Raw genomic sequence first — 14,483 nt, 5'->3', positions numbered from 1 at the left:
TAACACATGTTGTGCATCCGTCCAGGCAACTAAACAAAACTTTGGACAAAAATAACGAAAATAGCAGATCTACAAGCTCTCAAGCTTGTATATCTGCTATTCCCGGGGCGCAACCCCAGCACTCTTTTAGCTAGTGGAGATGCGGTGTACGACATGGATTTGAAACAAATTTGTTCAACGCAAAATGCTGCGTTCAAGTTCAGGAGACTTCGGGGGAAAAAAAGCAATTCTTCTGAATGCTGCCTTCCGGCATGGCATGGAAAGGAGTGGCATTTTGCATTTCTTTCGTAAATGCTGCATTGGTGGTCTGGAGAGAGCAGTTGTTTTACAGACGGGTAAAAGGGGCAGGGGCTGAAGCCCCCTTTGACGTCTTATGTGTGCACGTCCCCGACTGTGCATGTGATGTGAGTCAGAGTGGCAACCTAAGAAGCTGCTAACCTTGATTTTCCTAACCTGCATCTGAACCAGTGTTGTTTTTGGCAGCAAATTTGTATTGTAGTTTTAGTCATAGGCCCTCATTTATCAACCGTGCGTATGCCAAAATATGGGCGCACGCCGAAATTACCGACATTTTCGGCATTTAACATTTCCGGCAAAGCTTGAAATTGAACTTGAGTAGGACAAATAGTCACGTCTACTCTTCAGCTGGCGTACGCTGTTTTTCTGTTTTACACAAGCGGAGCAGCCTTGTCTGAACTGCTGAGAGGCTGTCACAGGCATCTAAACATATATGTATTCACTCCTAAAATGTTTATATAAAAGGTATGTATAATGTATATGGGCTACATGTAAAAAATAAATAAATAAAAATGTTAAGGAAAACATGTGTCATATGAAATTAGTAGGAGATAAAATCGCGCAATTAAAAACAATGTTGCAAGAGATGCTTAAGCCATTTAAACAGTGTTTTGCATGAGCGCATACATGCGAGGATTTGGGCTGTCTGTGCTGAAATATTTCCATGACGGGACGTTGGAGAGTATAGTGCAGCAGTCCCAACGTGGTATAGTCTACTGTAGCCTAATCTACAGCATGAAGGCCGATGTCTTTCTTACGGTATGTGCAATATAATAAACCTGACGCGTCGCTCAATGCCAAATGTACCGTGCCAGGCTCCCAGCGCAAGTGGGAACTGCATCGGAGATATATAGGTATATTACCCAGCCAAGCAACCACCAGCCACATGAGGCTATATACGGTTTTTGCTGCACATTCATATAATGACAGTTGACAGCCCGGCCGGCGGCCACTGCAGTGACTAACGTCTGCGAGGCAATCTAAATAGACTGTCGAACGTCGGAACGTGCATGGTCAGTTGGTCACGGACGGACCACTGTGATAGAGAGAGACAGACAGACAGACAGACACACTGGACAGGAGGAGCACCTGCAAAACAGCAGCGTGTGTGTGCCTATTTGTTATTTAATTATGGTTCACAGGTTCAGGTTTTCGTTCACTAATATATCTTGTATATTAAATTAAAAATACTTTAATGATTTAATATACAACTAACAACACACAGTGAAACATTGCGATTGCCGATATGTGTGCGGGGGGTGAGGCGGGCAGCAAGGGAAACGATCAAAGCGAGAGGAGAAACAGACAGCTTTATTTAATGTGTCATGTAGGTGCGTGCGTGCGTGGACATGACAGCAAGGCAAGCGAGGTGAGAGGGAACAGACAGGGTAGGCCTACAACTTTATTTAATTCATGCAGGTGTTCGTTGTTTATTTATTTAACAACACACCAGTTAGTTGGGCTTGCAAGTTGCGTGTGCGTGCAGCTTGTGTGCGTCTGTGTGCGTGTGTGTGTGTGTGTGTGTGTGTATGAGAGAGGGGGGTGAGGCGGGCAGAAAGGCACGGTAACCATGGTTTCCAGATCGTATAGCAGTGGTTCAGGTCGCAAAAACGAGGGCGAGGCTTGATTTCTTAGGGCGTGCCAGATCAAATTCAGGCGTGACATTTATTAACGTGAGAACGAAATTAAGGAAGGATCAGCTGTTTGCGATCACTTTATAAATGCCGTGGAGACGTGGGTGTACTACGAAACCTGCACTCGAATTTGTGGCAGATTTTACACTCGATTGATAAATGAGGGCCATAGTCTCTTGAATAGTTCTCATTTAGTCATAGGAGGCCTTAAGTATGTTTCACCAGTTTCAATTGAAACGGGCCTCCACCCTCAGGGGGGCCTCAACAAAATAATGATGTCATAGGTATGTGGGGGCCTCATATTTGGTCTTGAAACAGGCCTCCAGATTCCTAAGGCCGCCCCTGAGAACACACAAACACACCAAGCTAGCTCAACTCAAAGAGCCAGAATGCAAAATGCTTGTCATTCAGCCTCACTTTGAGTTGCTCAGTGGACTGTCTCTCACACAGCGATATGGAGAAAAATATCACACCTGCGTGACGTGAGCGGCACTGTTATCACCATACATCACATTCCGTGCTCAGCCAGTCAGCTTGAGCACATTCCGCGCACGCACGCACGCACACACACACACACACACACACACACACACACAAACACAGCCTCAAAACACAACACAGCTCAGTGTTAGGGAACGCTGTAGCAATTTACAATTTAGGCATTTAGCAGACGCTCTTAATCCAGAGTGATTTACATTAAGCAAGAACAAAAAAGCATGGGAATGCATCACATAAAAAGCATTTATCATGAAACATGCGTAAGCTAAGAACGTAACAGTGGAATATCTATATAATGAAACTATATTATAAACTATACATATATACTATACTATGCTATATGTGTGGAAGACCCATAGATCCATAGATCCATAGATCCATAGACCCCAAGGTAGCCGCAATGAAGTAATAAATATAGCAATAGAGTTCAAAGGGTGCCGATGAAGAACAGCTGCACTAATTGGCGTCGTTAAGGAGTGCATGGCAACAGTTTGTGTCTCGTGTGATGTCACACCAGAAGATATAAGATGATGCACCGTGTTGAGAATGACTAGACGTCAAGACAGACAGACAGACAGAGGGATGTTGTCTTGGACCGTTTCCAAAGCAGGGGGACCAAAGCGATTCTATCATGTTGCTGTAGCAGTGAGGAACAAACTGTATCCCTTTGGAGGATATGGTTATGGAAGGACCTTCAACAACATGGGACAGATGGAGGATGTCCATGTCTTCAACACAGTGTCTTTATGCTGGAAGAAGTTACCTCCAGTGGAACCAGGAAGAGGGGACGGTCACCTTGAGGTTCCATCCATGCGCCGGGGCCACACAGCTGTGTTGGTTGAAGATACAGTCTACATCTGGGGAGTGGAGCCTTACTGCAATGTGCTTTATGCATTTGATGTTGACTCCTACAGATGGTTCCAACCCAGGGTTTCTGGGACTGTTCCAGAGGGGAGGTGCTTCCACTCAGCCTGTGTGTTGGAAAAGGTCATGTTTATCCATGGAGGATACACCATGCTGACTGGAAACACTAATGACATGTACAAGTTGGACACCAGCACAATGATCTGGACTTTAATTAACACCAGAGGAACTCCACCTCCTGTTACATACTATCACTCTGCCACCTTCATTGGTACCAAGATGTTTGTATTCGGGGGCAGGAGGTCCCAGGGGGTCTACAACCCCATCAGAGTGTTTGACACAGAGACAAACGCCTGGCTGGACACACCTTCTGCTCAACTTCTACCAGAAGGACGCTGGTGTCATTCAGCATTCATCTACAATGGAGAGCTGTACATATTTGGTGGCTACAACTTTAACAAGACCTTCAATGATGTGTGGAAATTCAGTCCAGAGACCTTCACCTGGAAGAAGGTTGAGCCCAAGGGGAAAGGACCATGTCCAATGCGTGGTATGTGCTGTTGCATTGTGGGAGATCGTATCATCCTCTTTGGAGGATACAAAGGAGATCTCACTATCTCTGATGAGCTGTTCATCTTAGACTTGAGTCCTTGTCTTAAGACGTTATGCAAGCTAGAAGTTATTCAGTACGCTCTTGACCAATCAGAACTCCCACACAACATCAGGTGGGAACTGTTAGCCATGGCAACCAACGACAACAGACGACAACAACAATAACAACCGAGACCACATTCCAGACGAAGGAACAGCAGAAAGATCAAGAAATGATGGATCAACATTTCATCCCACCTGATGGTGAGCCACCTCTCAGCATCACTTACTGAGATTCAAACCTCAGGAGACTCCTTCTCTCCAGACAAGCTCTCCAACCATTCAGCTAGGCATCAAACAATGACAATTGTTCCGTCCAACACAATGCGGTGGAAACACAAACCTGTGTCTGTATGTTCCAAACTGAACACGGTGGAACTCTTTATTTCTATGATCTTTTTTTATTTAAAGGACCAAGCAGTCCTGAAAGGACTTGGTCCTTTATTGTTATTGTTAGGTTTTTTTTCCTTCTCCTTTTGCCAAAAAAATAATAATCGCAAAACTCGGTCTACAGAAAAAATAAAATCTTAAAGACTATCTGGTACACAGCAAGCTAAAAGGAATCAACACACCAGCACGCCAGAGACTAGAATAGTTCAAACCCAAACAAATAGTTAAAAATAGAACTACAAAACGCATAACAGCCAGCACCAAGAACTGTGTTTATTACATATATGTCGGAGAAACGAGTAAAACAATAGCTACAAGGCTGAGACAACACAAATACAATATTAACAATGCAAAAAAGACAACTAAAAGGATTGTTCAACATTACATGGCACATGGCATTGAAGCTCTAAAAGTATCTGGACTTCAACACAATCCCAACTGGACAGTAGGACAAAGACGTTTTAATGGAAAACAGTGGATTAAGAACCTCAACACGGATTTTCCTGGAGGTTTAAACATGCCAAAATGTTAGACAAGTTGTTTTGATTTTGTACCAAAACTCCGCAGCCATATACATGCTAAACACAGCCATCAATGGAAATCAGACTTTGAATATAGGGGACAAATTATCACATTCCACACCAAGCCAACCTGGGACACGAAGCAAGAGTGTACAGTGAAGTCCCCTCAGTCAACCCCCGCCACTCTTGGCCCTCTCTCTCTCTCTCTCTCTCACTCACTGCCTTGCTCTCTCCCACAATGTTAATGTTAAGTTAGTAAAGTTACACCTATTTTATGTAAATAACATGGTAAAATGTGCAGCATTGGGAGGTAAAGGGGAGACACTTTCATTGTGAAGGGACGACAGGATGAGGAAAGGTGTTGTTGCTAATTGTCGAGAGTAATGGCTGCGTGTGATATTGAACAGTCAAACTATTCGTATCTATATACGGCTGTATCAACAAAATAATGATGTCATAGGTATATGGGGGGCTCCTATTTGGTCTTGAAACGGGCCTCCAGATTCCTGAGGCCGCCCCTGCATTTACTGTAGTTAGTTACATTTTAGTCACCTGGAATGTTTTAGTGTTAGTTTCAGTAGACTAAATATCACACGATTTTAGTTGACTAAATCTACGGGTGATTTAGTCGACTAAAATGTATTTTGGCGGGCCTTGATGCGTCGTAACGGCTAATTTTACACTTACTGAAAAAAACCATTGGGTCTACATTTCTCAATGCAAGAGACTGTGCATCCTATCTCTAAAGATGTGCTAGTATTAATATTGTATAACATAGAGTATAACATACTCCTCTACCATCCATTGAAACAAGCCGAAAATGGAAGCTTTTTCTATCACACACAGAAACGGTTGCCTAACCATGCACCGCCACACGACTTCATATAGAAGATAAGTTAACACTAAATAATGTAGAAATGAAAAACATACACGCATATACATCATCATGAGCACATGAGTCTCAGTCTCAAAGATCCCACGCTTACATTCTGTCTCCATCTGTGTGTACAAAGAGAAAGGCATTTTATTTATTGGCTCAATGGGGTTATTCTCACCAGCGCCGACCAGCGCTTTTGCCTTTCATTAAACATACTGGCCAGGTTTCTCATTCACTCTTCTTACTAGAACTCTTTAGATGACGCATTTAAAGTGACTACTGCCCAGTATCATTTTACACAGCAGCACCAAAGTGTGTGTGTGTGTGTGTGTGTGTGTGTGTGTGTGTGTGTGAGAGATGACGTCAAGTCAAGGTCCTTTTCCACACAGTCAAGTTGAACAGCACCTGATGCACCCAAGACCACCCATACCTAACACACGACACGCCCGAGTGCAGTTACACACATGTGCACGCGCAAGTGCACGTGCATGCGCAAGTGCACGTGCATGCGCAAGTGCACGTGCACGTGCATGCGCACGTGCACGTGCACACGCACGTGCACGTGCACGTGCACACACACACACACACACACACACACACACACACACACACACACACACACACACACACACACACACACACACACACACACACACACACACACACACACAATTGCATTCTCCTTCGATTTAAAGTGACATATGAGATGCAGGCTATATGCCGTAAAGCACTTTGAATTAAGTGTTACCAAATGTGCATTCTCCAGATGAGGTTTGGACCACAGGCCCGTGAAGTGATCCCCAGCTAAATGTGCTGCTGTCGGCTGTTTCTTAATGGCTTAATTGAAACAGTGTTGTCTCTTAGCCTCGGCATGGGCCATTCACACTGTGTATGTGTTTAAATGAGAGACAGAGAGAGTCAAACAAGGGTCACCATCGTTTTTGTCTATAACACAAGGTGACATTTATTCTTAGACCAATGTGTGTTCTTTTTTTTTCCTCTCTGAAATGTTTTGGTGTGGTTGTTTGTGAACACAAGTTTTATATTTTAGATGGTCTGACTCCTCCTCAAGACAATAATTTACAGTGTCCGTTCAATATATGCGACAGATATACAGACAGCTGGGAGTCAAAGTTTATTATGAAAAGTGAAAAGCATTTCCTGTGCAGCAAGTGTTGTTTTTGGCAGCACATTTTTATTTTAGTTTTAGTCATAGTCTCTTGAATAGTTTTCATTTAGTTTTAGTCACATTTTAGTCACCTGAAATGTATAGTTTTAGTCGACTAAATATCGCAAGATTTTAGTCGACTAAAATGTATTTCGGTGGGCCTTGATGCCGTCGTAATGACTATTTTTACACTTGCTGAAAATAGCCGATCTACAAGCTCACAACGCTTCACACTGCGACGCGTTGTGAGCTTGTAGATCGGCTATTTTCAGCATGCAACCAAGTGCAAAATAACTTATACTGGAAACCTAATAGAAGTAACATGGAATCACATTCCTGTGGAACCGCAACCAACGCAAATTAGTTCTTGTTGAAATCTTTTGAAATTCTAAATTAAGTACAAAATGTGAAATTGTTTTCACAGAAGTCAAACCATTAAGATTGTAATTTACTGGGCACCACCAGTCAAAGTGACGTATTAGCAATGGAACTCAAATCATTTTCCCCCCTCGTTTTTTAACCAGACGAAAAAAGGGCCCCTGTGCTTGAATTTCCTGCCCCAGTTGTTTTGACTTACATCTATGGCCAAGTTAGCTAAATCCTTAAACTGCTATATGCAAGCGCACACACACGCACATGCCACACACACACACACACACACACACACACACACACACACACACACTCTGAGGCCTTGAGGTTGAGTTTGCACTGCTAATCGCTGTCATATGTTCATACTGTATATGCACTGGAGAGGCAATAAAATGTGTTTTATCTCACCTTACTGTATCACCTGTGCTAATTAGCTGCATGCATGCGTTTGTGGGTTAACACTAAAGACGGAATGCATGGTCACCTTCTGACCAACATACAGTAGATAGGTTACAATTGTGTGCATTTATATGGCATAGTGGTGGTATATGTTGGACCACCTTTGAAGTGAATGTCTTTTTTGGGGCTCGGGGCAACTTTTGCATGGAGCATAATAAATAATAATATTTATTGTCCCAAGGATATTTGTCTTCACAATCTGTTCAACAGTTCAACACCCACATCAAAAACAACACAGAGCACATAACACCAAGACAAAAAAAAAAAAAAAAGAAACATGAGGTCCCCACTGTATACAGAACCATCCTATCGGCGGGGCAGTCTGTTTAATGCCGCGATGGCTGAGGGGACAAAACTCCTACTGAAACGGACCTTTTTCCATGGCAAGGTTCTGTATCTTTGTCCAGATGGCATGAGGTTAAAGAAGCGATACAGAGGATGGTCAGTGTCATTTGATATCGAGAGTGCTAGTCGTGTGATGGCCTTATTGTTCATATCAGAAAGTGTGGGTGTAGGAAGTCCGATGATTTTGGAAGCAATACGGGTGATACTGAAAAGTTTGTTCCTGTTAGGCATGGACAGTATGGTGTAGAAGCATGCAGAACAGTACAACAGAACAGGTTGAATAATGCTTTTGTACAATAATAGCAGAAGATGAGGAGCAACAGATAATGATCTTAATTTACGGATTACATGGAGTCTTTGCTGAAAGCGTGACTGGATAGATGTAATGTGTTGATCAAACCTATAAAGTCTATTGTCCAGTGTGAGTCCAAGATATGTGAAGCTGTCAACCTGTTCTATTGTTTTACCATTAATGAGGAGTGGGTTAAGTCCAGTGTGGGTTGTTTCAATGACCAGTTCTTTTGTTTTGACCACATTCAACTCTAGATAGTTGTCAGTGCACCACTGTGTGAAATGAGAAATGGTATTCTGATAGACCGTAATAGAGTTATTGTCATGGAGCAGTCTGAGAATGGCAGTGTCAGAGTATTTAAAGTATGTGATGTTAGTGGGTGAGGGGCTAATACAGTCATTTGTGTACAGAGTGTAGAGGAAGGGGCTGTTGGGCAGTAAACCTTCTATTTCCATATTTTATCTTTTTTTTTTTCATTAATTAAAGCCTCTACATGACATAATTTGTTATATGATAGTGTCGCACAAAAGTTGCAGAAATAGCTGTTCTACAAGCTCACCACACAAGTCAGGAACGATACAAAGTTGGGAATGGCATGCATACCTGGTTATGCAATACCCGCAAGTCTGTCTTTGGGTTTAATAAATATTAATCCTCCGATATAAAAGTTAACGGTTTTGGACCTGCAAGGTTTCTTTCTGCCCAACAGCGACGGTCAGAACATCAGCCTTGCCTGAAGACTTAGGAGCTTAAAACACATTTAGACCTGAGGACGATTCTACAAATGTCTTCTAAATCCTGACAGCTTTCTGAAAAACCCTATGTTTCTATGTCAGTGGTTCTCAAACATTTTCATGTCAAGCACCCACAGAACTATATGATGTGTAGGGCGACCCCCATCTTAAAATGTGTCTTTCCAAGGACCCCCCCCCCCCAGAAGCAAACATATGAGTTAAAAAAAACGTTCGCTGTGAAAGAATATATATTCAAAGATTTGCACGTTTTTCTCCATGCCACAATACCCAAATGAATGAATGAATTAATTAATTTTATTTATATAGCACCTTTCCAAACATATAGTTACAAAGTGCTTTACAGACAGGTTAAAAACAACAATCATAAACAACATCAAGAACATCAGAACATAACAAAGCACAACATCACATCAAAACACATCAAGGAAAGAAAGATGAATATATACATATATATATATATATATTAGGGCTGTCAAAGTTAACGCACTATTAACTAGTTAACTCACAATCCTTTTAACGGCACTATTTTTTTTAACGCGCGATTAACGCACTGTGAGGTTTGACAGAATGGTTGAGAGATGCATGGCAATTTTACACTGAAGAGTTGAATAATTGTTAAACAGCTGCATTACTTAAGTTAATTTAAGTCTACACAATTAGAAAACTTAGAAAACATGTTATTTTGATCAACATGGCCTGTTACCTCTCGTAATGGTACCATTGGCCATCATCAATACAGTTCTTTAGTTTGGGTCTGGAAGGCTAAATGTCATCAAATGGTGGTCCGTGGCTCAAATGCAGAATAAATAATGGACCTTGATATGAAAAATCTTGAAAACCACTGATTTAAGGTATATTTAAAACGGATAAAAAATATGCGATTAATTTGCGATTAATCACAGTTAACTATGGACAATCATGCGATTAATCAGATTAAATATTTTAATCGATTGACAGCCCTAATATATATATATAGGTCATACATACACATCTACATATTTACACATAGGCCTTCATACATATACACACATACATATAAAACTGAAAGTAGGAAAAGCACTTGACATAAAAGGTGTTTTTTTAAAAGCCCTCCCCTTGCCTAAGAGCCAAGGGGAGGACATTCCAGAGCGATGGTGCGCGGGCCACAAAACCCAAAGGCAGCATACAGGAGAATTGGGTTATTCTGAACTTGAACGTAGCATTTTACGCTGACAGAATTTGTTTAGAAATCTATGACCACCACATCAGTAGCAGTAGCTAAAACGTTGTTGGGTTGTGCCTTGAAAATAGCAGATATACAAGCACTCGACGCGACGCGTTGAGAGCTTGTAAATCTGCTATTTGCGCTATTTTTCAGCCCCTAGCTGTCTCTTTCCATTCTCTGCACATCCCTGTTATTGTAAGGTTAATGTCAGCTATTTGCCCAGCATGTGAGACAGGGTAGTAGGCTACTAGTACAGTCATGATCTCATGTTTTAACTTTAGGCTGTAAAGTAACAATGTCTATACTACTATTTCTCTGCAAAGTCTGTTAAAGTAAACAATTTGGGTCTTTTAATCCTTTCAGAAGTAGCTTTAAAGTATCTGTTTATTCCACAGAAGTGTCTGTTTGGATTTAGCGTGCCGAACAACACACCAAACACAATGATAGCGCTTTGTGGAATGGTGGAAACCTCCGTTCTATTCTCCTCCTGGGCCAAATTCAGATCTATTCTCTATACTCTTGAAACCCCCTGCCTTGCTAAAGTTTAAAGTTTATCTTTCGCTCCGCGAGTATCATAGAGCATCGCAGTCGGACGTCAATATCACTAGAGGGCGCTAAGTCCACGGGTTCATGTACTTTTTCTTTGCATTGTAATCCCCATAGGAGGATTTTAGATCGCCTCATTATAAGAACTGTCCCGGCTGTTTCACTCATATGGATATGAAGAATCAACTGACTGAGAGAAAACGCTAATGTCACTGCTGCTGAATTAGTTACATTTTCGCTAGAAACAGACGATATCAAATATGAGTGACTGACGGTCGTAAATTAAACGACACAGAGACACTTTGTTTATTTTTTAACCACAATGTTTATATGAGACGATTTTTAAGATCCTATTCTCCATAGAGAAATTACTTCCGTGAACCATGGGAGATGATGAGTCAGGACTTTGGCGCTCTATTGCAACAGCCCTGTGGCATGCAGTGGAAGAGTTGGTTGATTTTACAGACCGCTTGAGGATGCAATCAAATCAAACCAAACCAAACTTTATGCACATTTAAAAAGGTCACAAAAGGTCAACCAAAGTGCTGTACAAGATCAGATAAGAGAAAAAAAGAAAACAAACAAGAAAAATATAGCATGGTATAACACAAACAAAAATAATTACACAGTTTTACTGTAATTTAAGTCACCCATAAACCAATCCAAGATCAGACAGAGCCATGGAGGAAAAAATACGAGTTTTAACCCATTTAGACCTGAGCTCGATTCTACAAAATGTATTCTAAATCATGACAGTTTTCTGAAAAACCTAATGTTTCTATATCAGTGGTTCTCAATATTTCATGTCAAGAACCCCAAAAAGTATATGTAATTGGCTGTGGACCCCCAACTGAAAATATGTAGTTCCAGGGACCCCCCCAGAAGCAAAGATTTTAGTTAAAAGCGTTCACTCTGAAAGATTATATTATCAAAAAATATCAGATCTACAAGGTCATAGCGCGGCACCCGGTGCCGCGCTATGAGCTTGTAGATCAATACACAATAATACAATATGGAGGGAATGGATGGGGGTCAGAAAAGATTTTGCGTTATGGCTGGCTCGATCATGACATTGAGAGTGTTGTGAGGTGTGAGCTGAGCTTGTATATTGGCTAATTTCAAAACATTTGCATAATTCAAAAAGAAAAGGGGCTCAAATGATTAAAACCAATACTCATGATATATCACGATATCGCAACATCCAAAAACCCCAATAAATTATAGTCTCATATCACAATATTGACGTAATATTGATATATTGCCCAGCCCTAGTTTAATTACCAGCAAGTGCTTGAACGGCCTGTGCAGCCAAAGACAACAGAAGAGTTGGGTCTTCGTAACGAGATCCGAAAGGTCGATAAGACCGTCACGTTTTTGGTCAAGTAGAAAGTGTCCATTAGCAAAAAGGCCAAAAAGATCCTGTACTCCCATCTGGGGCCAACAGAGTAGCCTGGTGGCGGTGCCCAAGCATCCCTCCTGACTGTGTCCATGACAAGAACACTGTGTGTCCTTTCCCTCGCCCTGTACAGTGCCCCCCAGCCTTCAACGCCTTCAAAAACGAAATGGGACAAGCCCCCAGAGAGAACTAAAGATAACGAGTGCCGGTTAAAGACTTACTTGAAAAGAGAGAACGAGAGGACATTGTAGCAATGGGAATTAAGTTGGCATGTGTGTGTTTATCTGTGTACATTGTATAGCGGAGGGGAAAACAACACATTGTTTGTGGCTTAAAACCCATTTCGGGCGGGGAACCCCTTTTGGTGTTTTAAGCATTATGTTACACTTTAGCTATTAAAAAATACCTACAAGCTCGTAGTGCGGCACTCGGTGCCGCGCTATGAGCTTGTAGGTCTGGTATTTTGGAAAAATCGTGAAAATGTGGCGCAAAACTTTGAATATATATTCTTTCAGAGCAAATCTTTGTTTCTGGGCGGGGATCCCTGGAACAACATATTTTCAGATGGGGTCGGCGGCCAAATGCATATATTTATGGGGGTCCTTGACATGAAAATGTTTGAGAACGACTGAGTTCAAACATGGGTTTTTCAGAAAACTTTCAGGATTTAGAAGGCATTTTGTAGAATCGTCCTCATGGTCTAAATGGGTTAAGGTAAATAGAAAAAAAAAATTAACACAAAATACTCTCCCAAGGCAAAAAGTTTCACAGTATACCTGCCCTGGCTGGGGGGGAGCCAGCCTAGGGGAGGTGCAGCCCGGGCTGGGCCTTGTTTTTCCGGGTCACAGGTTCAGGGCGGGAAGCTAGCTATACACCTTGCTGCTACCAGCGTTCCCTGCTGTGGTCTGGAACATTCCTCTGTGGTTTTCCACTAATGACCTCCTAATGCCACTAATGACTGCATAGAAACACTGTTCCACTGCGAGGCAGATGGAGGGAGGATGGTATGGGAAGAGAGATGGTGTTAGATGTGGAGAAGAAGTGAAACAGAGAACGATGGTAATGAGAGATTAGTTCGGGGAGGGAGGAGGGGGCGGGAAAAGAGAGGGAGGGAGGGAGAGAAAATTGCTAAGAGGTAAACAAGGGGAAGTGGAGACGGGACGAAATGCAGATGTCTGGCATGAAAAAAAGGAGCCGGGCCCAAGATGAGAGATGTTCCGCAGTGAAGCCAAGCCGTATTATGCCGGTTGCTCTGTGATGCATTCGCATCCTTTCGTGTGTCTCGTGCCACGCATAGCTGTGATGTTTATTTATTTGGTTTTAACTTGCTTCTCAAAATTCAGTGGGCTTCAATTCTTATGATTCCTTCTCTTTTCTTCCCCACCCTCCTCCTCCTCTCTGTGGCTCGATGTCGCTTATGGCTGGGTCTGTAACTCTGGGAGTGTACAAATGGAACCAAATGAACCCTAACGTGGCCATTTGGTTCCATTTGTACACTCTCAGAATTAAATTACCTTAACTAAGCTGTGATGTTTATTTCTTGGGTTTTAACTTGCTTCTCAAAATTCAGTGGGCTTCAATTCTTATGATTGCTTCTCTTTTCTTCCCCACCCTCCTCCTCCTCCTCCTCCATCATGGCCTTTCTTCTCGTCCTCCTGCTCCCTCTGTGGCTCGATGGCGGTGCTGCTGCTGGGTGTGGAGGTGGTGAGTCCTCCACGCTGGACCGCCACCAGGACCCGTTCCTCGTGAGCGTCCACCTCATCGCCGACCCGGGCCAGGGCCCGTCGCTGCAGCGCGCCGCCGACGCCGTGCTGTCATGGGTGCACCCCGAGCTGCAGCTCTTCCGCGTCTCCGAGCGCGCCTCCTCCTCCTCGACCCAGCGTTCCCGGCTGAAGCCCCGGCAACCGAACGGCGGCTTGACGGTAGGGCATTAACCCATTCTGACAATTGTAACAATGGAATGTGGAAGTGCTCATTCTATCTCAATGGGATATAGTTCCAATGTTTGGAACTATAGCCCATAGGCGCACGCTTTGCGGCGAGATCAAAGTGTGTCGCCGCACTCTTACTGTTCCACTCGGGTTGGTACTAGTTGAAAAAGGGTTTTTTTCCCCAATTTTGCAGGCCTCAAGATCAGTCACCAATGTACACAGTTTTTAAATTTACAAATATGTATTAAAAATAATAGGTAGTTAAACAACTAGTCCACTAGTA

The 14,483-nt window shown here is 42.6% G+C and overlaps 1 protein-coding gene across 3 annotated transcripts in view; it reads left to right on the top strand.

The window, feature by feature from the left end:
- The window catches only part of fam124a (family with sequence similarity 124 member A), a 51,754-nt gene that overhangs the window by 19,773 nt on the left and 17,498 nt on the right, over positions 1–14,483 (top strand). For all 3 annotated transcript variants that reach the window (XM_083777564.1, XM_083777563.1, XM_083777562.1), the window contains one exon: positions 13,971–14,191. In XM_083777564.1, the coding sequence (XP_083633690.1) occupies positions 13,971–14,191 (221 nt within the window). The remainder of the gene's footprint in view (positions 1–13,970; positions 14,192–14,483) is intronic.

The sequence above is a fragment of the Protomyctophum parallelum genome (genome assembly GCF_964188405.1).
Source record: "Protomyctophum parallelum genome assembly, chromosome: 11".
NCBI lineage: Eukaryota > Metazoa > Chordata > Actinopteri > Myctophiformes > Myctophidae > Protomyctophum > Protomyctophum parallelum.
The sequence above is the reverse complement of the archived record's forward strand: the minus strand, read 5'-3'. Positions and strand labels throughout refer to the sequence as shown.